The 25210-nt window shown below is 36.4% G+C and overlaps 2 protein-coding genes across 3 annotated transcripts in view; one reads left to right on the plus strand and one right to left on the minus strand.

Moving 5' to 3' along the window:
• Nucleotides 1-22642, plus strand: LOC135687180 (cysteine-rich motor neuron 1 protein). Of its 2 annotated transcripts, XM_065203678.2 has the most exons (5): nt 1-185; nt 12210-12686; nt 20084-20213; nt 20941-21139; nt 21953-22642. In XM_065203678.2, the coding sequence occupies exons 2-5, from the start codon at nt 12350-12352 to the stop codon at nt 22001-22003; spliced, it is 717 nt and encodes a 238-aa protein (XP_065059750.1). In that variant the 5' UTR covers nt 1-185; nt 12210-12349; the 3' UTR covers nt 22004-22642. The 2 variants fall into 2 exon arrangements, with proteins under 2 accessions (XP_065059750.1, XP_065059751.1); XM_065203679.2 differs by lacking the exon at nt 1-185 and having other exon boundaries at nt 11900-12686.
• The window catches only part of LOC135687178 (cyclin-dependent kinase 7), a 7702-nt gene continuing 5019 nt past the window's right edge, over nt 22528-25210 (minus strand). Inside the window, exons 10-12 of the mRNA XM_065203674.2 lie at nt 24708-24857; nt 23682-23832; nt 22528-23339 (exon numbers count right to left, since the gene is read on the minus strand). Coding sequence (XP_065059746.1) covers nt 23311-23339; nt 23682-23832; nt 24708-24857 — 330 coding nt within the window. The 3' untranslated portion in view covers nt 22528-23310. The remainder of the gene's footprint in view (nt 23340-23681; nt 23833-24707; nt 24858-25210) is intronic.

A 25210-nucleotide genomic window follows, 5' to 3' on the forward strand; every position in this document is an offset into this window, starting at 1 on the left:
TTCTTAGCTTCGTGTTTCTTTAATCAATCATTTGCGACTTTACAAGCCAGCGTCAGGTCTCTTGTGCTAACAAAGGGGAGGTCTTCGAGGTTAAGCAGGAACGTCAAGACTATCGTGTAATCTGGAGAAAAACTCTGATATCTGAGGCTAAAAATTGCATTTTGGAGAATAAAGCGTTACCCCAGGTACGAGAAATCTTATTTAATGATTAATAAATCATAGCAGTATCGGTGTATTAACCTGATATTAACAATATTGGCATCATTTTCTGAACTTTCAAAAGTATGTGTTGTTTGGCAATTTCAAGAATATTAGGGACGCTTTTATGATATCAAAAAAGAGAATATCGCTATTGGTTTTTCAGTAGTAAATGTGTACCTATGGTGTTCCATTAATGATATCGAAGTGCAGGCATTAAAGTCTGGTTTGGATATTTTTTACCTAATTGGCAATCTAGGTTACTTGATCTGCTTTGAAATATTTTGCTTCCATTAATTTTATATTCCATGTAAATAGACACTTAACCGATTCTAGTAGCGGTATTTTTGTGCATTTTTGCGCATTAGGCCTGAAAATGAGTTTACCAATTATGACAATAAATATTTGTTCACTGTTTTGTCATTTTATTTGTAAAAAAAAAACTTTTTAAGTTGATTCATTATTGAGGTTGGCCTCACGTACAAATCTCTTCCAGTTGTACATGCAAAATTGTAATTGTAAGTGAAAAGATAAAGAAATCATTGCTTCAGAAAGAAGCATAGCTGCAAAGCAATTCATCTCTAGGTAATACGGATATGGATTCATTATAATGCATTTGACTGAAATTGGAACATCAAACTTGCTATATGACATTATCTAGTGTTTGTCATCGCTAGATATCTAAAGAAACTTTGCCCAAAAAGCTGAAACTAGCTGAAACCTCAATTTGACAAACTAAACCACCATACTGAAGATTTTGATTGATGAATCAAGAATTGATGTAAGAACAAGGTTTTCAATGTTTTCTATGAATTGAAAATCCGCAAATGTTTACAAGAAACTAAGGGATGCGCGTATACCCTTTACAACATATGGATACGAATTTTACTGAGCTTCAAAGACTCTCGCTTTTTTCAGCAGCAAAAATTAACAGCTGCTTTAGCAGTATGAAAAAAGTGCTTTCCTCTTATTTCTTGTATAAAGAGCCTTAAAGGATAAAATCTAAAAGCAACCTTTGGAAATTGATTTCTCAAAGTCAAATCGGATCAAATTAGTCTAACGTTAAAGCATGCTCTTTATTTATTAAGGAGTATTATACACATCTCCAATGCTCAGATATTTGAATCTCAAGGCTTACCATACTTCACACTTAATCACATAGGATGAAGCTCCATGTAAGGCAATAGACAACGATATGATCGAAATGCTTTCTTTATAACATGCCAAGGAAATGTTTGCCAGAAACAAACAAAATAGTATAATGATGATGTCATATTCTTAAATGGTTTGTCAGTTTCTCGCATATTCAATGCTTTTCAAAGATGCTTCCTCGTTATTTAAACGGTTTTCAAAGAACCGCGATGGGAAAGCTGGCGATAGATCGCGCAAGTAGTAAAAATACCAGGAAATGAGCTGGTGGTAAATCCTAATTATCATTATGATTCATTAATAGCCACGACAATGAAACACATCTCAGTGATTCATTTGCAACTCATTTAATGTCAATATATGACTCCCTAAATGCTTATAACTGCAATGGCACTGCTACAGCAGAGACACGTCCTCCAAGCCCAGTTCTTGGCTTGATCAATTTCATATTTCGTCTAAATCTAATAAGAAAATGTTGGGTGATGGGACAATATTTTTGCAAATTTTACTTTGTGAGGGGATAAAAGGGTGTTTTATCGTGGCAACAATAAGGACATGGCCTAAGTTTTTTATCCATTTAATCAAACCTCAGACCTTAATTCAAGTGTGCTGGTAACTAGCCCCTCCCAAGCACGCAACGAAATATCAAGGGATGTAGAATTAAGGAAATGTATCATCAAGTGACTAATTTTTTTCGTTCTCTGCTTAGCTGCGTTTTGGATAAACCCTGAAGAATTTCCTCACCAAAAGGAATCCGCAAATTCTAATATCTCTGCCCAGTTTCCTTTTGGAAAAAAGCAAGTACTTCAGTTTGCTTTTAAGCAAAGTTTTCAATTGTCAGTCCTGGATAATCCGTGGCTGGTAATCTAGCGATTGCTTTCTAAAGTGTGGCACAATGAAGCCAATCGGAAATTTCTTCCAGTCCACCTAAAGCGAAAGTTGCCATCTCCTCTTTTCCGTTAATTTCCAGTAGAACTGAGGTTGATTTGACCCGAAACATGGGCGAAACTCCATCCAAGATTTCACTGATTTAACTCCATCGTGTTAAACTTCATATTGTTACTTTAGATTGCCAATGAAGCATTTAACTGAAATAATGAATTTAAATAGGTAATTAACATACACAGTTAATTCCGCCTAAAGTCACACTACCCGTGACAGTCACAAACATTTTAGACCCAAAGTTCCAAAACTACTCAATTTAGTTCCGTTTACAGTCACACTCCGCTTAGTGTCACAAATTCATCATTTGACGCAACTGTAACCATAGTCCACTGTAAATAAACATTATAACAGAACACCAAAATGCTTTGGAGCCCCATATCATACTTTCTCGTTCAATCCCAGATGAGGTTTTCTCTCATTAACAAACTTTCTTCTTGATTCGATACCAATCAGATACCTATCTCTTTTGAATGGGGAAGTGAAGTACAATAATTTGTTATCAAGTCTTTCTAGATGTACGAGTGACGCTATTTGAAGGCGCAAAACGTAAGCAAAAATCTCTTAAGGGCTGCATTCGCTTTTCATTGTCCTAGACATAGAATATCATGATCACTACGAGGGAGTAATATGTAAACCCAGTTCGAAAGAGGGATTTTTGAATCATTATTGCCAAATTATCCTGTGACGCTTTGCTAAAAATGTTTTTCAAGCCAATTGTTTTAAAATTGCACAAATTAATTTTAACAAATCAATATTTTTGCCAAGAAATAAATGACCAGGGGGCCGAACGTACAGTGCACTTTGTGACACGTGTTGTACCTTATTCTTCAGCAGAAGATACTTGCCAACAATCAGATGAGCTATATCTCAGAAAATGACAGAGATCTTCATTTCAAGCTACGTCAACCATGAAAAATTTTAACTGTTGAAATTGCCTAGAGATTTCATTAAATTTAGAAAAATAATTGCTTTTATATAAACATATAAAGTTTACAAAGGTTTAGCGGTTAATTCGTTTATAATAAGCTTGTAGGGATGCTAAATTTAACATATAAAGTGTAGACCTCGACTAACACGAAGGGTTCCTCCTTTAATAACTAAATTTTTGTTTCTTTATCACAAAACGTAAGCGCTACGACTTTTTTGTGGGTCGCTTTGCTGTCAATGATCTCGTAATACTTGTAGGTTGCAGCCTCGGACATGTGATGCTAATTCTGCATCCTTTTTATCTCGATCTTGATTTATCTACCTATAAAATATGAGCAGTCTAGCTTATAGGAGAGGACAGAGGTGGATTAAAGAGGTAAGGATCGGGTGGGGAGTTGTTAACTGCTGATTGGATTTTGGTGCCACGCCCTTCAGGTGCTTTGAAAATGATAGAAACTCCGGATTTTACAATTCCGTTTTTAAGTTTAGGATAAAGACCGTAAGGAGAAAACCGAAATAAAATATTGACATCATTTGAATAATTTCATATAAGGTAGAAGATTAAAATCTGTGATGAATGATTAGAATGCAGTACCACTCAGCCATAAAAATGTACATTGACTAAAGTTCCTGATAATATGAATGATTTTTAGTCGTCAAGCTTGCAAAATTGTTAAGGGAGAAAGTACAGTCATATACGTAGATCATAGCAAAACATGGCATGGAAAGGAATATGAATTCAGAATACATTTTTTCGCTTATCGGGACTGGTAGATGATAAGGATGGTAATTTGAAATAAAACAGACTTCAAAACCACACCCAGACCTACCCATGTTCTTCTTTGTCAAAGACGCTTCTTATAATTTTCTTTCATATCTGTGTTACAGATCAAGGCAGAAGCTCTTTCTGTCCATTCAAGGAATTAAGCAGTCTGAATTCCAATAGAATTCAGGTATCTTATTGATTCAAGGCTCCGCGTCTAACATTGAAATTACCACATATGTGTGTGTGGTAGGGTTTACTGCATTCCTTTTGGAAGACCCTAAATCTATGTTAATGTGTGAAATTTCAGTTCTTATGGATATCCGGTATAATGAAATCCTATGCGACATTTTGATGGTCACAATTTAACCCAATAAATCAGCCGGCTCCGATTGAATGCCCCGGTATGAACAGCAATATTGATTGGAGAATATCTTTACTCAAAGACAGATGAGTCCTCTTCGTCTGTGGAATAAAGGTATTCGTTACAAGGCTTCCATCAAGGTTGCCAGAAAGTTCAAAGGATTCGCAGAGATCAATTTATATGCTGCCTATTGCATGACATGTTTCAGACGACTTTAATCTGCCTAGTCTTGTTAACTTACGACGTGGTCAGAAGTTCAGTTGACCCAAGTAGAGACAACGAGACTCTTGACATGTTATGATGTATCTACATTGCGAGCTGACGCTGTTCCTTGTAGACTGGGGGTCCATACAAGTAGTATCGAGGGGGGGGGGCGTAACTTGTTCTAATCAGACCAATCAGCATACAAGTTGCTCGATATTAACCAATCAAATTACAGAATAGCTGGATTCATATCAGCATTTTGACAGCAGTTATAACAATCGAGTAAGCAACCGGAGTTTATCTGGACTGCTACGCATATTCAAAAATACGATTATACTTTTTGAGCCTTATGAATGTTCCCTTGTCACATACCCCCAACTTCTATTGTCACTTAAAGTGAAACGTTATGCATATAGCAACTAGAGCATAAAAGTTATTTTATGAAAGTCTCTCAATGACAGCATCAAAAGAGATTTTCAAATTTAGCTTTCATTAGTGGCAATTTGATGCAAACCAGGCCCTTCCTTACCTTCTATTTCTACTTTAAAGTTCCTTATTTTGAAAAATATTCTAAATTTCGTGAATTCATTGGAAGTTTTTGGGATATTTCTAGAAGAAAGCATATCATAAGCTATTGTCATTCATCTGGAATCTGCCTTTCAACAAGAGCGCTATCAAAATAGTTTCCTGCAAGAAATATGTGACTTACATACTTATGCTGTATTGATAACTATTCCAGAAGGAACATTGTAGGAGACAAACTCAAGGTCATCGTTTTACTCGATGATGATAACGAATGTTAATCTCTTAAGATTCATAATACTTAAGCGAATAAAGCTATAAGCCTGTATAAACTTCTCACTGGGGCTCCATAAATTGTCCCAATGTCTTACTGGGCCTTTTCTCAATAATAATCTTCTTGATTCTAGCATTAGGTAAAATTAATTCCCTGCCTTTTAGACGTGTACCGACTTAAGCTGCATGTATAAATGCGTGACAAGAAACTCTAACGATCAATTATCATAGGTTTCCAGAAACTAATGCGCATAAAAGAGTTGACAGAAGCGATTCTGTAAATTAATTCGGCATTCTTAACTGCTTCCAATTAAATACCTATTCATGCTACAGCGGAAATGCCGTTTTATCGGTTGATGATCTAGCAAAACTTTTGGGAAGGTGCGAAATTCCTGAGAATTTTTGTTGCTTCTCAACACACTGCTTTTGCCTATTATTTTCTGTTTTTTACATTCTATTATTATTGTTCTTTCATTTAGACTTGTTTGCATTCTTTATTCTATGATAGTCTACTTAACTAAACTGAATTCTCCTCTTCTTTTATTTTCCCTGTAATAGCAGTAAAGAAGGATTTTAAGTACTTGAAATGTACGTTTGCCCCTATGTATTCAATGATTTGCTCTTATTTGACAAACTTGCCAAGCTCCAGGGCAGCTAAACGTCCTTATTGGAAAACACTTTGTAGAGACATCAAGCTTCGATTTTTCAAAAAAATAAAGAACAACGAAAGCCTTGGATGGAAAATTAGAAGAAAAGACAATGAGTTTTTTTAAATTTTTTCATATTAAAAAACACAGAAGTATTTGTCACTTAATTAACCGAGCACTAAAAACGTCATGCACGACTGTTATTTTGTGGCCTTAAAACAGCATTTATGTTAAGTAAGTGCAGCAAAGCCAATGTAGTCAAAAAAACCGAGCCTGAAATTATCCCGAAAATGAGACCATAGAGCTTCGACGAAAATTATCTCGTGCTTTTTAGAAAGAGTGTGCTGTTTGACTAACTGCTTTAAAAGAAATAAATTGATATCAGAATACACCAACAAAAGACAAATCAGGACTCGGAAAAAAATTGAATATTTTCGAACCAGACCCCGGAATTGACAGGTTGTTTTTGACATTTATTTTCAAATAGGGTTAGCCAATCTTAGCCCCCTTCTTCTACACCCTTGCATTCAGTCAACATCTGTCGTCGTGAGATTCAGATTGAAATTCAGACTGTACAGAAAAATACGAAGTCAGAAGCAAGTGCAAAATATTTACAGTCGAAGACATGCGAAAACAATATTGGAAATTCATATGGTTGGCACCAAGCTAAGTGCCTTTTCTTCGATCATGTGGTTTGGAGACTTTGCACTATGTGGTTATCAACTTGCTTTTTCTGCAGTCATACCTTGTCACCACATAAATTTGCGTAGGATGGCTGTGTTCACAGAAAAAACGCAGCAGTTGCAGGCTTTGTGGCCTCCAACGCAATATTTCTACGCTCTTAAAAATTTAAACAAGTGACTTCAGGGATTCTGTTTGACTAGCAACTTTTTAATGAGAGGATGATCCTGTCGTTAGGTTATGCAGATCAGCACAAACCTCGCCTGTGTAACAAACCTCATTTCTACGCAATCATTATCAGTATCCAGAGAATGGCCATTCATTTTTTATGCAGCGATATAAAATTATATTGTGACCAGATATAGCATGACACGAATTGTTTTTGCTGGAAAGTAGTCTGCTGAACAGATCTACTGCGCTTGCGCCCAGAAAAGCTCTCTAATATGCAGTGGCGTACCCAGGGCTGCAGCAGTGGGGGGGGGGGGGGCGGAGCGGAGCACCCAGAAATTTTTTCACCACGCCCTTCAGACACTCGCAAATGCGGGGAAACTCCTTTTTTGCAAAATTTCCCCGCATTATTTGATTAGTGTTAGCTACGGTAAATAGCAAGGTATTTTTCAATTGTTATTGATACACGCATACAGTATACTGCACCCCACCCCCCCCCCCCCCAATGAGTTTTACATCATTTTTGGACAAATCTCGAGGATCATATTTTAGAAAAGTGGGGGGGTCCGGACCCGCCTATTCCCCCCTTTGGTACACCACTGCTAATATGCAAGCGAACTTCAGTAGAACAGCAGTGTTTAATCTAAACCCGCATTCTCATTGAAGTCCCTTGACTGTCCAGACTAGGGGGTTGGAGGGTCATCAATAGAGAAATTTACCGACGAAGACGTAGATTGAGAAGAGTTTAGGTACCATTCCGCCTACTGACATTTTACCGACAAACTAAGGGTTTTGTGGACAAACTGAAGATTTACACGTTTTATTAAGAAACCGGTTTATAAGAAACCGAGTACTAGAGCCCCAAAAATTTAAGAAATTCCGAAATTCCAATTTAAGAAAGAAATTCCAATGCTTTTACGAAAATCCGAAAAAAAATAAGATGTCTTTCTGAGCCGGAAAATAATACGCCAAACAATCCATTTTTGCTTGATTTGAATTTGCTAACACATGGTTCAATTCAAAGCTAAAAGAATACCGTGTCCTGTTTTAAGACCAAGGCGAAGACTATATAAGGTTAAATTACATAAATGGAGTAGACATGATTTTCCTCAATAATTGACGCTTATTCTTGGGCCTAGAGGCACAAAATTTTAAGTATTATTATCGCTTTATAGGCAGTTCCCGCATTACAACAATTTAAGCACACTGTACCGGGTGTCTCGTTGAAAATTACCCCTGCTTCCATAAGAATAACGAACAAGAGATACGATATCAAATCTTACTGCTGTGTTATAAACTTTAATACAATTAATATGCGAAGGAAAGCGCAAAATTTGATGCGAAATACTTGTCTAAAAATAAGAAACTTTTAAGAAACTTCTAGTACTAGAAACTGGTGAAAAATTAGAAACTTTTAGTACTAGGACCCAATCTATGTTTCTTATAAAAAAACGTGTACCGACGATTCCATGAAGTATTGTGGGTTGTTGAACCTCCTACAAACACCCCTCCCCCCTCCCCCTGTAGCTACGCATCTGCGCACTCTTGCCACTTGCCACTTTGCAAGCTTGAGCTAAATCCAAAATTTGGTTTACACGTAGCTCTTTAGCAGACCTTAGATAAGCAGTTCTTTTTAACATGTTCCACGATTACCACCCATGTTAGGCTTGCGTCTTTGACCTATATATAAAGCGTTAATGACAAAAGTGGATTTGAATTTTTTCTTCTTTTGCTGTTTCCGCTAAAGGAATTCATCTCTTGATTACGTCACACATTTTTTATGATTATCTGTAAGATGTATTGACATACAGAATATGGACTTCGTAGAAGAAACAATTTCTGCTGCAAATCTGTGACAATGTTTCAGACAAACCCAAGTACATGTCTAAAGTTGACAAGGATTTAAATCTTTCGAATCTGTTTTTCAGGCTAGATTTCAAGGGTCTTAGCTTTGATTTAAAAAGCAATCCAAGATTGTACAGTTATGTTCAATAATCTTGTATGTAGCCTTTGAAAAGATTTGTCTTCTTGTGACCTTCTGCTGCCATGCATTGTTTACTAGCTATAAAACATTTTAAGCATTAGAAATCATGTCAGTCCTGTTCCTGGCTTAAATATTTCACTGAATTCTATCAAAAGTTCCATTTTCAGCACGTTCCCGCCATCGAAATTTTACATTTTCACAAACTAATGATTGGAAACGCTATAATGCCCTGCATGTGGCCTTTCTCGATGTTTAGTTTCAGAAATTTTCGGTTCTAGAAAAGGTGGTGAAAAGGCATCTTTTGATATGTCGGCTTTAACTGTAGCTAAGTCCAACTGGTAAAACTGAAACCTCTTCAAAAGTTAGTCTCGCATCAGTTCGTTTACCACTAGACCCAAACAGATAAAGCACAGGAAAACTGGGCGATGTTGTCATAACTCGAATCACTCTTCAGAGTTTAAACGTCAGAATATATTTGGCCTATTTCGATCCACAACTGGGTATATATGTTTCCTATCGTAGAGTTTTCCAATCTATGTTCTGAAGCTTGAAACTCTGAAGGGTGTCAGACGAAAAGCTTTAGTTTACTCAAATGTTTGCTTTTTTCAAAGCTATTTTCAAGTTTTGTACCACCAAATGACTGTTTATACTAAACGTATCGAATTATAACACCATGATACTTAACATAGCTCCATGTATTTCTTGAGTTAGCTCCATGTTTTTCTTGATCAGTATAACGTGCCTATTCAAAGCATTTAGTTGAAATTGCAAATCACTTGAAATATCGGCGAACAAGGAATGGAGATCCATTGCTAATTATAACCCACATGAAGGCCCTTACGATCTCAAGGTTAAAGACTGTGAGAGAATAGAATAAAAATAAGAGGACCTAATATGCAACCTTGTCTCACCCCACACGTAAATAGGGAATATTTTAGCTTAAAGGCTGTGCTAGTACCTTCACCACCGTTCATTGCCGAGCCTTTCTAATACGTGTGACGCTAAAGCTGTCTGCTAAGAAAAAGCTTTTTATATTCAATAGTTTCCTAAAAACTTAAGATAGAATGATGTTTCTCTAACTAATCGGCCTCAATTTGTCCCCATCTTTAAAAAGACGAAAAATTTTGCAATGAAAAGTGCAAAATTCAAGTTGGCGAACTCTTAACCAAAAATGTTCAAATATTCTGCTTTAAGTCCGATCTATTGTATTGAACAGGACAATAAGCCAATTAAAATAGTTTTATGGAGACATCCCAAACAAACTGTAACTTGGCAAGGAATATCAGTTCGTATTATTTGCTTCTTGAAGCGACTTACTGAATAAATGTTTTAAATGGGGTATTGTCTTTTTTCTGGTCTTGTTATTTCTTCATCTAATCTAATTATCGGAATTATGTTAACACTAATCTTCCTTACATTTAATGCGAATTTTCAAAGAAGAAATTTAAAACTATATCCGCAATCATTCTTAATCCCCATTTAGTCACCGTCATTAAAACGATCTGAGCCATTTTTATGTGAGGTGCTAAATCAGTGAATCGTGTTTACTTTTTAATTATGTCTTCCTCGTCATTCTTTTAAATGACAATATTCAATGCATAGCATGTCATTGAACATCAGCAAAAAGTAGAATCTCTATTCTGTTATATGGACCAGAGAAGAAGGGCAAAACCAACAGCAACAATAAGAGAAACAACATCAACAGGAAATGCAAAAAACTTGTGTACAATACATTCTCCCACCTCAGCATAGAGCATTTAACTCTATGATTTCACAGACACTCAGCGTGGCTCTGAATTATTATTCAGACCCTAGAAATGAAAATTCTACGTTGCAGTTTGTAATACTGAATCTAGAATCTTACTGTCTAAAAGATTAACTGAATAGCAGGCTAAAAAACTTACTAACTATCAAACTAACCAACTAACTAACTAATGAACTAACTAACTAACTAACTAACTAACCAACTAACTAACTAACTAACTAACTAACTAACTAACTAAGTAACTAACTAACTAACTAACTAACTAACTAACTAACTACTAACGAACTAACTAACTAACTACTAACGAAGTAACTAACGAACTAACTAACTAACTAACTAACTAACTAACTAACTAACTAACTAGCTAACTAACTAACTAACTAACTAACTAGCAAATTAACTAATTAACTAACTAACTAACTAACTAACTAACTAACTAACTAACTAGCTAACTAGCTCTCTAACTGAATAGGGAACTAACTAACTAAGTAAGCAACTAACTAACTAAATAAGCAACTGAATAAGTAGCTAATTGAGTAACTAATCAACAAATTATCTGACTGAATGCCGAATCGCTGACTGACTAAAGAACTGAGAAAATAACTGACAGAGAATAAGAACCAAGAATGACTACCATTCTAAATTCCCTACAAACGGTTAGGCCGAATTAAATCTTCAGATCCCCATATGTATACGTATATTGCCAATATATCAAAAGTTTGACTAGATTTATCCAACTATCGATTCTAAAATCTTTCTTTTTGGATTATTTCAACTATAGTATCCTTTTTATATTTGAAACATTAAAGGTACAGAAAGGATGGCAATGAATGTGTCTGAGAGAGCTCTCAAAATGTAATTGGTGCCTTCTTTTTCAAAACCATGACCACATTCTGACAAATATTTTCAAAAATACTCAATAAAGAAAAAACCAACGTGAACAAAATATTGTAGTTAAACAGTTTGTAATGATTTTGTAGATAAACAGTTAGTAACAAATTTCATTTAGTTGGTAGACAAGTGTAACCTTTCAAAATGAATTGTTTCGGTTGACATGCCCCCACATTCAAATTAACAGACATTAATGCAGTTAAAAGATAAACTCTTCAATGTAATAAACGGGACCACAGTCGCTGTCTAGTCAAAGGTTTTGATTAAATTTTTACATCATACATCCTTCCCTGAATTAAGTGTTGAAAAAGACAAGGTCTTCACTGTCTTCTCGCTTATTTTCAATGGAGATATTGTACTGCAAACGAACGAAGCTTTCGTTCCATTGCCTCGCATTCCAATCCCAATGTACGGTTGTGCTGTTGAAATTAAGTGTCAATCTTGAAATGACGTCATGAAATGGTCAATCGATACACCACTATTTCAAATTCTTATAACTTGGCTTAACATTAACTGCGGTTTTTAGTCATTGCTATTTGCTAACGCATCGTAATTGCAAATTTCCGGTGAGAAAATTTCCGAGTACTAAGATTTTGCAGGCGACAAATTGAATGAAGGTACAATATTCGATAAAACCCTTAAACCTTCCTGGACTCCACCCTGCGAACAGAAGCGATGAATCTATGAATTACCTTGATGGCCATGGTATCCTTATCCTCTCATTTCAGTTGAACTTGAAAGCATGCCGCTGCTGATAAAGTGGATAAAACGACCAGCAGATCAATTCGCCTCAGATGGAGTGTAGATCACGGTGAAGAAGGTTCGCACCCACAGTCTGTAGTATTGGTTGTATAGAAAAAGCTGTCACATGGAGACGCCGTATATTGCTATGTTGAAATTCTGGTTTCTAGCAAGCCTGTTTCTTATCGAAGCAAATAATTCACTGAAAAACAATCGATTTCATTTCAAATGCAACAACGACTGTAGCAGATACAATTGCAGAAAAGCTAAAGACGTCCGCGATGATTGTCCGGGTGGTATTGTATATGGTGTGTGTGGTTGCTGTCTGTACTGTGCCAGGTTAGAAGGCCAAGAGTGTGGCGCCTACAAAAATGCCAAAGGAGTGTGTGATGTTGGTTTGTACTGTGATGTTGGACGTATAAGAAGGAAAAAACTTCATAAATATGCATCTGGCAGATGCAAGAGTGAGTATTATCTTATCTTGATTTCTTCTTTGCGGCTTTGGTTCGCTGTTTTGGAGCAGTGGACGCCCTGCCATTTAGAAAAAACTAAGTCATAATGAATAAGATGTTGAGTTAGACACTTCGAAGTGGACACTGAGTATCTCATTCGAAGTCTTAGTTTGCTCTCTAAACGGAATCCGATATTTGAAATAAAGAAAACGTCCTTTAAATGTTTTTAAAATAGCAATGAAACGTAATTGTTCCAATTTTTCATTGAAAATGTTTTCACGGACTTCTGTCACTAAGTTTAGCAAAAACTGTGAGACACTTTTGATGTGTAGATGCTTTTCGTTTACATATCAGCATACTTTAAAACATTCATCTCAGCTTTAACATTAAAAAATTTGAGAAAGGCCACGTTTTAACAACCTCGATTACCTCAAACCCAAGGTTAATTACAATTGTACCAATCATATTGATTTCTCTCCTTAAGCAAGTCATTTTTAACTGTGTCGAAGAGATAGGAGAAAAAAGGGTTGGAGGGCTACTGACCTCCTAATCAGGCAAACTTCATCACATTTCAGGCTTTTTTCGGACAGTTCTATCTCAATTAAGCAATAATATTCAGGCAAAACCCACACTAACCCCCCTGTAAACGTTTAGCTTCCACGACACCCAACATTACGTTTAGCTGCAACATCGAGATGAAGTCCAATGAGAAAGACCCTTGGAATTTTCAATTGTTCTTTGTTTGCCCTATGCAGAATTTTCTTTGTGTATCTTCTGCTCTTTCTTGAAATCGGCTGCAAAATCGTAGAACTTGGAAGAATGGAAGTTTTTGGCGGGTAAACGCAATGTTTGAAAAAGGTGAAAATGTATTTTCTTTCCTTAAAGGTTAAGATTAATAGTGCTAAGGAACCTCTTTTATCGAGGTTTCTTTGCAAATTGTTTCAACACACTTTGGTTAACTCAGAGATACGGAAATCCAATTAAAAACAGTTATACTTAACGTATTTGAATTACCGTTTGTTATTCAACTCTCAATGAAATTATTGTTTTGACGCTGATTAAAAAGTGTTCGACTGACGAAGAACGAACTGAATTGTAAAACCTACAAAATCCGGTATCTCGGCCAGAAGCCATCCTTCGACATTGAAATGACATGGCTAGATACGACGGTTTAGCCGTTCGTGAAAGTATGGTTCATTTTTGTGCGCCAGTCGCCATAAGCTGTCGCTTTTACAAAGTGAATGGTTAGAAACTTACAAAATTAGAGGATCCTCCCCTGTGCTGGGTTCTGTCATTTTTCGAATGAATTCTTTTCTACATTTAAGATCCTATTACATACGGCATTGTTTCATGGCTGTCTAAAATCGTAAGCTGTATAAAGTTAATTCAAAATTGAAGATCTTTTACAGTAATTAGAATTGAGTGCCACATAAACAAGCAGCTAGCGGTGCTGGTTGCAGCTCCAATGCAAAAAGGAGGGGGGTTTTCTAGTATTTCCCTCTAAAGTTTGTTTACAACTGTGCAACCTGGGTACGTTCTATTGAAACTTGTTATACCGGTTCATACGAGAAAGATCAAGGACACTGTTACAATCTTTTAGTGGCTTCTTCAAAACTTGCATATTCTACGCACGATGTCACGTGCTGACTGCATACTGGGGCTGCAATTGTTACATTGGCTAGGAATGTAGCATCCATGTTTGTACTTTTACGCCCATTGGCTTGGAATGTACTGATACTTTTACCTAAAGTTGGAGACAGTTCTGAAAAATAAACGTATATAGACATTGCAGACAAATGCTTGTAAAAACACTACATGAATTCAAGTTTGGGTAGAATACAAAATAGAAGGACAGACACATTTCGTTATAACATTACCCAAACCGAGATTGATTAAATCATAGGTATTTCTTAAAATGAAACAGTAGCAGGCGATTAGCTTCTGAGTGACAATGTCCGATGTCCAAGATATGCACTCTTTTGATATTTTATTGAAAAGCCCCCACTCCCTTCTTATTAAGGGGATGTAGCGTCATCACAGTTCCAATCTACGGTAATCAGTCTTCTTCATACGTATTATTATTTTGTCACCGACCCGAATCCATTAACCGGTTTAGAATACCATGTTTATGAATTTCATTTAAAAACTGGTGCCATAGAAGGGGACTCGGGGCTTAGCCCCCCATTGTAGAAATTAATAGAGATTTTTGGGGCTCAGCCCCCTCTACAGCCCAGTGAATTAGTCTTAAAACCCCCCAATGTTCTCCACAAGGCTGATATTAAGCAAGCTTTTATTCATGTTTAACAATACAATCATGCTAGATGAGGTAACATCCGGAATAGAATGCTTCACCATCTTCTTTAAGACCGAACTAGGTTCAGTATCGTGGTCGCCAACGTCCATAACTGACATGGTACTTTAAAAAGATCAAAACAATAAACAAGCGTGAGGAATTGCCATGTGATCAGCATGTGAATTCTGCTGTATTGCTCTTTCCATAATGCCACCCCCTAGCTCACACTAAATTAAAAAATTAAAATACGCTGCGATTTTTGCATCGATCAAGCTGACTTGAAAAAACTAACACTGGGCCTTTTATGATCTTTAACGTTTTATTAATGATGAAAACAAATTCCCAGGAAATCATGTTTGTACAAAATATCCTAGTGCACGAAAACAATTATGGAAATGTATTTTTTAGACTGCAGAACAAATCGTTTTTGTTTATCAAAATACTAGATATTTACATTCGTCAAATTTTCAAGGAGAAAATTATAGATAATACAACTTTGACTTTTAACATTCATGTGATGTTAACTTATTTAAAGGTTGTTACGTTACGGTTGCTAATTAATTTTCCTGCAGACAATTTCTCATTTATGTGGTCTTCAGTCTCCTGTTTTTGTGGTTTTAGACCAGTTTCACGTCTCCTTCTTAACTTCATTATTTGTGCTTGGAAATGTTAAATATGCCATGTTGAAAGCAAACCAAAGTTAGAGTTGTCATAGCTTGTTACGCTTAACAACTTAAGTAGCACCTTAGGACAAAGAAGTTGTATCGCGTCTTATGGTGTTGTATCATATTATATCGTATCGTACCGTATCGCATCATATCGTGTCGTATTTTCACGTGTCGTACCGTGTCGTGTCGTTTCGTGTAGTGTCGTTTCCTATCGTACCCTGTCGTATCGACTAGAGCAATATATACTTTGAAGAATTCACCAGATTTCTAAGTAACTTCTGATCTACACAACCCTAGACAACTTCACGGCTACAAGTATAAAAATTAATTGTACATTTTCATTCTTAACGAAAATTTTTAGACATGTATCCAGTTTGCGGGCTTCGTTTGAAAATATTGTTAAGATTTGGGTTTCAAATCTTTGTAAATATGAGAATTTATACACATTTGGCCATGGAACCACGTCTTTTCTCAGATCTCTGACCAAAGGGATCTCATAGACCTATTAACGTCTTTTTGGTGTAACTTCAAACGTCCTCTTGCAAATGGGTTGATGAAATCGAAATGCATAGAGATGTGATTTTCTAGAAACTAAAGGAAAGCGAATGTGTAAAATAGTCTAGGAATGTCAAACGAAATAAACGTTATTAATTCCTCTAAATCTTTCTACAGTTAAACCAAGAGAACTACGGCCTAAAACTAAGTGACACGTCCTCTAGTTGTGCCTCTGTGCACCTTTGACGTCCTTTGCTTCAAAATATGGAGACGTTGCCTTTTGAAATAAACGTGTATTTGCTGGTTTTGAATCATGATGAGATGGAGACCTATGAGTTTTGAGGCGAGCATCTTTCACTAAAAGATTGACTTTTTCCACAGCTTTGGTGTTAAGGCAAGAGATAAGCTGGTGAGATTAATAACAATAATAGATCATGAAGGAATTAGACCACCTACTCAATATTTTTAAGTGTTAAACCAATATCATTAGCAACAGTTTAACAACAATGTTTTTTACTAGTGAGATGGTAAGCGAGAATCATTGTGGCTGACACTAGCGTGATGTCATGCAAAATATTGTAGGAGCTGTCAGCGAATGCTAAGGGCGTGTGTTCTTCATGCTTCTATGTGTTTCTAGGCGTGTGTTTACATATGGCTTGTTCTTTGCTTTCTTTAAAAAATAAACAATTTGGGTAGAACTGCAGTTTCAATTTTCGAAAAATCTGGAATTGATGGGCAATACAGCATGGCTTTGTCTGCATACACGGATTTTGTGCCAAAATCTATGATTAGTTGTCTTCAATAGATTAAGAATTGAAAATAAAGAGTTAAGAAACTCGTTAAAAAATTCTTGCAAGAAAAAGATACAAATTCTTTATGATTTCATATAAATGAATCGTTTGATTCAAAGAAGATGTAACTAGGGTTTATGGAATAATTTCCATCCATGGAGTAAATACAGATATTATCAGATATTATAACTTAAGACATCTGAAGCAAATTCCAAATTAAACATATCAGACTTTTTTTAATTATCTTTGGAGTTTGAAAATCACTTTTCATCAGCATTCGTAATATCTAGAAGAGGGCTGGGTTGCGGCCTGCTTGTGTATACTCAAATTAAAAACCAAGAGTTTCATACCGTAACAGATATACGAAGCGAACAAGCTTAGCACTTCTCTGTTAAACTGATAAACAACTTTTTAAAATTCAGTCCCAATCCCGCCATTATAAAAGAAGCACGAGTCTCTGCATAAATTTTTGTTGTATACTTCTTGTGTTTGTTTAATTATAACTTAAGCTATAAAATTTTAGCAAAACATGAATTTTATTTCAATCCACATGACTTTCAAAAAGAGCTTAAATCAAATTTCGGACTAATAGGAGACTGAAAAAGTAGTAACAACAGTGGTTGTGTTTTCAAGTATTGCATCTTCAGTTACACGTCCCTTGACGGCTAACCGATCATGCAGCTGGTTCTTGTTCAACAATACCTGATCTGAAATTTGAGCTAACCTTTGGCCATGAAACTGCAACCTAATTAATGCACTGTTGTTTTCTTCGTTCTTTATTTAAGTTAGGAACAAAAGTTCAGAGCTGTAAATCTTGACATTCAATAAAGCCTAACAGGTCTCAAGGCGTCAGATGTTCGTGTCAAGGGTGTCTTGTAATCAGATCAGCGGAACATTCTTAGGTATCACCGCACTAAGCCTCGTCCACCAGGCCAAATATTATCGAATGACAAGATAGCAAAGTATAGCTCATCAAGATGTCGACTCATATTATGTTTTAAAACAAGTCGAAGTCTTGATTAATTAGGAAGAAGGGGCTGTGCTGTAGGGAACGTGTAGAAGCCACATTCAATACCACACTCATGGTCACCCCCTTTTTACTTGGCATGACCTTTTTACATGACCTTTAGAAAATGCGTCCACTATTACCTTACTGCACTGCAATACAGCATGGTACCAGTAGAATTGGGACCAATTTTGGGTGTGATAGACAGAAATACTAAGCACAGGGCTAGATCGGGACCGACTTTATCGCCATCAAATTTAAATTGGGACCGGGTGGTGAAATTATTGGGCGGTGTCGCACCCCCCCCTCCCCCCTCCCCCACGCCCCCTCATTTGCACCCCTGGTCACCCCCTTTTTACTTGCATTTGTTTCAAAGGTTTTCTGTTTTGTTTATGAAATCATCCAAACTGTTCATTGACTTTAAAAAGCTAATAGATATTGCTCATTTGTGGAATACCTAGAGTAAATTCACATTGTCAAGTAACGAACTGGCCTAACAAAACATACAACACTTGGCTGTAGAGAGGCTTAGCCCTCAGACACCTCTATTTAATTTTACAAGGGGGGGGGCTGTGTCCCGATTCCCCTTCCATGGCACTATTTTTAAATGAAATTCATGAATATGGTATTCTCAACCGGATAATGGAGTTTGCACGAATATTTCTCACACGACAATTTTTTAATCTGAGGCCAAGGTCTAATGGCAAAAGAGTTGTGCCAAGCTGCATGCTGCATGGCATAAGAGAGGCACTATAAAACAAGACAGTCAAAATTGGGTGACTGGGAGCTGCCCAGCTCTAATAATTTCCTCAACAATGTCCCATTATCTCCATAACATAGGTTATCTGCACCATCGGTTTTTTCGCTACTCTCTTAGCTTAGCTTGAATTAATAAATTTATATCGTCATCTCTTGAAGAATTCCTTGCTTTATACCAAGTACAACGCGCCAACCCTTTTTGCATCACAACTACCGACAAATATCCCACCAAGCATCGTTTGTCTATAGCTCTCTAATTTGTTAGGAAATGTGACGTTAATCGTGTTTTTAAAATATCACCATGATAACTCCCTGTATTTTTCATGCATGTGGTCTCTCTAAGGGAAAAGTATCTTTTGTTACTTTTGTATAGCCTACTTCTTATCATATTTCTCTCTTAGGTTGATGGCAATTTGTAAAACAATCTGTATAAAACTGAGTAGACACTTTATCAAATGTAGTTTAAGGCAGCAGTTAAGACTAACACAAGATTTGTTTATCAATTATACAAATTTTAGCTGCTATGGCTAAGAACTTAGTGAGATCCTCGAAATATCGCTCCATCAAAGTATCTTAATTTACGCGTGAGGTTTAGGCAATGTCATATCATACTTTTTTATTTCGATGTAATATTATCGTGTCGAAGAGATCGATTACTTAACAGCCAATCAATATTCTTGTGTCAATATGCCAATAATTTTTGCTTGAACTTAGCTTTTCTCTGTCTACAGCAAAGGCTTTTGGCAGCTTTGTGCAAATTAATATTGCCAATAGCAAGTGGCTTATATAAAACCTCATTCCAATATTCAAGGTTCAATGTCCCGTTTTCAGGACAACTATGGGCATAGGGCGGGGCTTAGTGGATCTCGCCCCAATTTAATGGCTTCATCAAGATAGAAATGCCAAAAAGAAGCCTGAAATGCGACAATCTTTTCTGATTATGGCGCTGCAGCTCCTTCTCCCTCCAGGCCCTATGTAGTAGGATCTAATTGCTGATAACAGTGGTGGTTTTAAGGGGGTCCAGGGGAGCCATGGCCCCAGGCCCTGTGCTTTTGGTAATCAAAAGGGGTCCCACACCTAAGAAAAAAGAGACAAAAAGGCCCCGCAGATGTTTTTGGCCCCGCAGTCCCTAAAACCGCTGCTTGTTGATTACGATAATTACTATGCCCCCTACACCTTTGAAGACAACAAGAAATCTGAGACTGAAACTTCAAAACATTTCAAAGCACATTCTACAGTAGCGTTTTTATGCAACTCAATGACTTGTTAATTTCCATTTGGCACAAAATTTTGATTTTTGCATTAAGATTAAAAAGACAGGACATATTAATTTCTCATCAGCAACTTTTTGGAGACTTTCAAAACTTGCATAATTTAATGTGGTATTTTTCTCATAGAAATTCCCAAGCAAAAGGAGCGCCTTTACAAGCCTTTCTCGTTGATACTTGAAAATCGGATACCAAACTGTAGACCAGAATGCACGCCAGAGTTTTGTTCCATGTGGCCAGATGCCATTTGCTCTGCATCGTGAGTATCATCTTATTTCTAAACCAATTAAAAAACAGTTATCAGTGTACCGCCCAGGTTAAGAAAATATACTGCTTCAATATATTTTCAATTTTAGGAAATATTTCTGTCAGCTTCAAGAATATATACTGAGAATGTGGATAGCGTCTTACTTTAATATTTAAATTTCAAAGCAAACGTAGTTAAAAGTGCTTTTATATAGCCGTGCCTACGCTATCCACGTCCCAAATTATGGCACGCTGTGCAAACATGAGACGAAGAAGGCGCGGCCTCAAGGCGAATATATGACGTCAGTGAAATTTGTCACCAGCCCTCCGGCGAATATTGCTAAGTTTTGCCCCTACTTCTAGGCCCCTCCTACACTCAAAGCTACAATCCACGTAGTGCCAACTTCGCCCTTGAAAGTGTTACAACAAGCTGTGGTATTCGTCAAAGAGCCTTCTCCACTGAAATTATGGTTTGATGATCCGACGATGATGGTTATTGCTATTGATTTTTCTTTATATCAGCTGAATGTGTCTGCAAATTTTTCTTGCTCAAATTTTCGAGATGTGGATTATTCTAATACGAAGTTAGTTACTGGAATCTTTATCTAAATTTCATTCATAAGCAGTGTCAGTTATAATAGGGAGGGTAAAACAAGGTATAACTGACACTGCTTGTGAATGAAATTTAGATAATTTATAGTTTCATGTTCTAATGACTCCATTCAACTTGAACATCTTAGCAAAAACCACGAAAAGCACAGACCATGTCAAGCCCCATGTCAGCACACTACATGTCAAGCGTGTTATTTTGAACAAAAAGACGAGCCTCCTTGCCGAAAGTGTGCGAAAAATGACTTCGATTGTCTAAGAAGATTTGGTAGATGTGTCAAGCGAGAAATCTGCACCAGAGCTAAATACCCCTGTTTGTCAAAAGCGAGGGTATGTACCAGTTGGCTTTTATTCTATAGCTAAGAATGAGTAAGAAGACGTCGTAAGAGGAAAAAATGGGATCATATAATCGTTCTTTCTGAAACTTTCGGTGTTGTTGATTGAGACGCTAGTCCCTAAAAGGCTCACTTTACCAGATGAATCACTTTGGATTTTCTTCATATTTTCTTTGACAATAGCAGCTTCAGCTGTGTAAATAATATTTGAAGCTGAGTCAGTGGTGTAGTGCTATCAAAATGACAAGGGGGCTCCTGCATAAAATGCTGCAAAAAACAATAGCAAAAGTAGAAATTTGCCAATTTTTGGCATTAGCAAGGGGAGCTCAGCCCCCCTGAGCCCCCCTAGCTCTACACCCCTGAGCTGAATTGACATTTTACAAAAAATTTTGTGTCCATTGCAAAAAAATATTTGGGGCATCAGGATTCTCTTTCTACCAACCATAGTAAACCGATGGCATATATTTTCTTAAGATATGCTTGTTTCATCAAATTGTATGAAATGTCGTTTTTACTGCTTTGAACAATGTAACAAGTGAAAATCATATCAATCTAGGATCCTTATCTAATAATCAAGATACTTGAGGGTCTTTTTAACATACTAATTGGGGGACAATTTCTACCCATTCCCTCTGACTTTTCATCGATTTAAACAAAGGCTATTGTTTTCCTCTTGATATAAAGAAAGCTTGCACGCAGCTAGTTTCCCTTCGCAAAAGCTATGGAAACCTTTTTCTTCAAACCCAAAGCTTCTTTTCTATTCAAAAACAGACATATTCCTAATATCCAATTTTTTCTATAATTTTAGCGGCAAGTCGATGGAAAATTCAAGTGCAAAGTTCCAGCATGTGAGAGATAGAGAACCCTTCCTTCATTGCTGAGATCTGCCATATTGTATTTTGGTAAGAAAGTAAAGATCTCACCATCGAGGCATGAATTAGCTTGCTCGCGTAGGAAAGTTGGCACGATGGAGTGAGAAAGGCCAGTAGATCATGTACAGTTCGAGGCTACATCGATACATTATTACTAAAGACAATTTATATGATAGCAAGGTTAGATTTATATAATTTATTATAAGATTCCTTTCTCAAATAAGAAAATTCGACCAACAATAAATTTCAGCAATGCCTGCCAAAAAGAATTCTACTTGAAATGTTTATTATGCTTGAAAATATCTTTATACTTGAATTGTTTTATCACGAGCACAAATGCATTGCAAAAACTCTTTCGACGAGGTTAAAAGTTTACCTAGCAATAAATGTGAAACTTATTCAACCAATGCAATGGATTCCCGACAGATATGACAAGCAACCATATTCAGCTTCTGACAAATGGATATTGCGTTCGTCAAAGGCAGACAGTAAGACATAGTTTAGAGAACGGTTTATATTCTTTTACTTTTGATGTAAATTCGAAAATTTAGGAATCGTGTTCGTACTTACGCAGTAATAAAGGTATTAATTTGCAACATAGCATTAAGTATACAAACACAAATAAATCGTTTCAATTCACTGCTCTTACAACGGTGCGTGGCACAATCTGATCATTCCACAGTTCAATATAAAGGCCCAACTGAGGCTATCATATGGTTCCTGCCAAAACATGTTCGAGTGTTTACCTAGTGATATGGTATGTCTGTCGCAAGCTGTTTCACGTGAATTCAATATTGGGCTGCTGAGTAGCACGAATAAGACGCACAATAAATAAAATTACTTGATTTTTATTCTATTTCTCACCAGTAGCAAACCGACCTTAGCATATATGCCTAGCAATCTATGACAGTCAAGGACATCTTGTAACTAGACATTTGCTTTTTCATTAGCAACTAACTGAAATAAGCTGCCTAAAAAAGTAGACAACGTTTACTGAATTAGAATTGGCCCAGTACAGCTTCTAATACCGAATAAACGCTTTAGCAGCTCCTTCTAAAAAGGCATATTAATTTAGAAGCAAACGTTTTAAACATGTTCCTAGGCTACTGGAAAACACAGTTTCACAAACTGACTCTTGACGCTTAGTGTCTATCTCTTGTTTGGGGGCTAATGGCGTCATTACACAACACAAACTATCTAGCGACAAACAGCTCTTCCAACCATCTGCTAGCATCCCGGAGGTTCCATGGTTTTTTGTGGTTGCACTTGTGTGAAGCCATGTAGTTCCAGGGCTCTAGAATATCAGCTTCTTTGCTAACGGGCCTAAAACGTAAAAAGATTATTTTTCTGTAACAACTAAGCTGTTACGATGTGACAGATTCAAACTAACAGTGCAAGCAATAGCTGAATATTAAACTAAAGTAACATTCATTCAAATATCCTTCATTCAAAAATTCTCTTTCAAAAATCAAACCAAAAACGTTTCTAAAAATACCAAATAAGACATCAAATCTTAAGTTTTTCTAGAAAATATCGAAATATCTGGGGAATGTTTACCCTGTTCCAATTTGAACGAATCCAACTTGGTGAACTGCTTTGAGAAGACAAACTACAGAACATACAAAAAGCTCAATGAAAGAATTTCACAATAGCCTGACAACATACCAAAATCGCCGTTTTCTTCCAGCTTTCTTTTGAGGTTTGACGATACTGATGTATTCTGGTCATCATTCTCTGACTTAGTCGAGGAACAATTTGGTAATAGCTCGCCTGGTGTTGGTGCAGGCTTGTTGCTAAAGTATTTATGCTGCAAAGCCTTGAAAAATATGACAAACACAAAGTGTAAGATTGTCAGATTCAACTGTGTAGAAAGAATTATATTCAACTCTGTAGAAAGAATTATTATTTGATACATATAGAAGAGGATCTGCTAAAGCAGGAATTTCAGGATTACTCACTATTATCTTAAAAGAGATGTGAAAATGTTAAAATTGTCGTGTTTATAATGAATGATAACATTATAACGATGGGTGATATCCATATATGGCTGGAAATTTTGAATAGCAAAATAAGATAAAGTCGATTACTAATACCTCGATAACATTACCTTTAGAGATAGCTAATTTAAAAACAAATCATAGTTTGCCGTTAAGTAAATCTTGCAGGGATGCCTTGCATTATCTCAAGTAGTATATTGTCTTTATGCTTAAACAAAATCATAAAAAGCCCGACAGCACTGAAGAGGACCCCAACTGTTTTGACTAAAGTTCTTACATATAACTCTTTTTTGTCTGATAACACAGTGGATAAAATAGGATTGCGATTTATCATTTAACATGTCGCTGAGACGTGCTTTGCTCGAATTGACAGAAAAGTAGGACAATATTGGAAACCATATTTGCTTCAAAGTTTCAATAGCAAAGTCTGTGATTTCATGAACAAGAATTTAATTATGACAGCTTTTACTCTCGTGTTACCAAAATTGTAAAGCTAAACAAAAATGGAAATTTTCTGTTTGAAGACTTGCAGTATCACTCGTGCTGGCAATGCGTTGCGCCTAGATCTAATCGCAGTGCACTCACTGTTAAAGCTTAAGACCAACTCAGCACTAGAAGAAATGAGATCGATATGTTTATATCACAAAACATACATTCACATCTATAACAGATAAATCAGCACATAAGTTCATACCTTCGTGGCAGTTATACGCTCTGGTGGAAAGTACCTAAACAGCCTGTACAGCAAATCCAATAAATCATCCCCAGCAGCCGAGAATATGTCGTGTAATGGAATAGCCGGAAATTTATTAAATGATATATAATCTGGCAGATCTTTTATCCCCTGTGAAGAAAAAAGAGTCAATAAATAACAAAGATTTATTATTGCAAAATGATTTCCATGCACCAATGCTACCAGCTTACTAGCACCTTTCCTTAAACGTTAAGCGCATCGGTTAAAATAAGGCTGATATCATAATCTCAGAAAAGGCAGGTCACTACAAATTTATTCTGTTATCAACCAATTTTCTCGTTAACTTGTTTTCTTTGTCCAGCCTTGGCACCCAGCTTTAAAATTACTGAAGCATTAGATAACAACAAGAAACAAAGCAATAAAACGCAAAAGAGTAGCATGGGATAAAACATGTCGTTTATTGATGACATATATGGACAATAATATAAACTAAAGCCTGAGGG

The sequence above is a fragment of the Rhopilema esculentum genome, chromosome 20 (assembly GCF_057945365.1).
Source record: "Rhopilema esculentum isolate cy_ngs chromosome 20, ASM5794536v1, whole genome shotgun sequence".
Taxonomy (NCBI): domain Eukaryota; kingdom Metazoa; phylum Cnidaria; class Scyphozoa; order Rhizostomeae; family Rhizostomatidae; genus Rhopilema; species Rhopilema esculentum.

What these genes read in the sequence shown, in the direction of transcription:
- LOC135687180 (XM_065203678.2), top strand. Translation starts at nt 12,350, where the DNA reads ATGGAGACGCCGTATATTGCTATGTTGAAATTCTGGTTTCTAGCAAGC. An exon ending in GATGCCATTTGCTCTGCATC is followed by an intron (nt 20,214 to 20,940) that starts GTGAGTATCATC and finishes TGAACATCTTAG; the next exon opens with CAAAAACCACGAAAAGCACA. An exon ending in CCTGTTTGTCAAAAGCGAGG is followed by an intron (nt 21,140 to 21,952) that starts GTATGTACCAGT and finishes CTATAATTTTAG; the next exon opens with CGGCAAGTCGATGGAAAATT.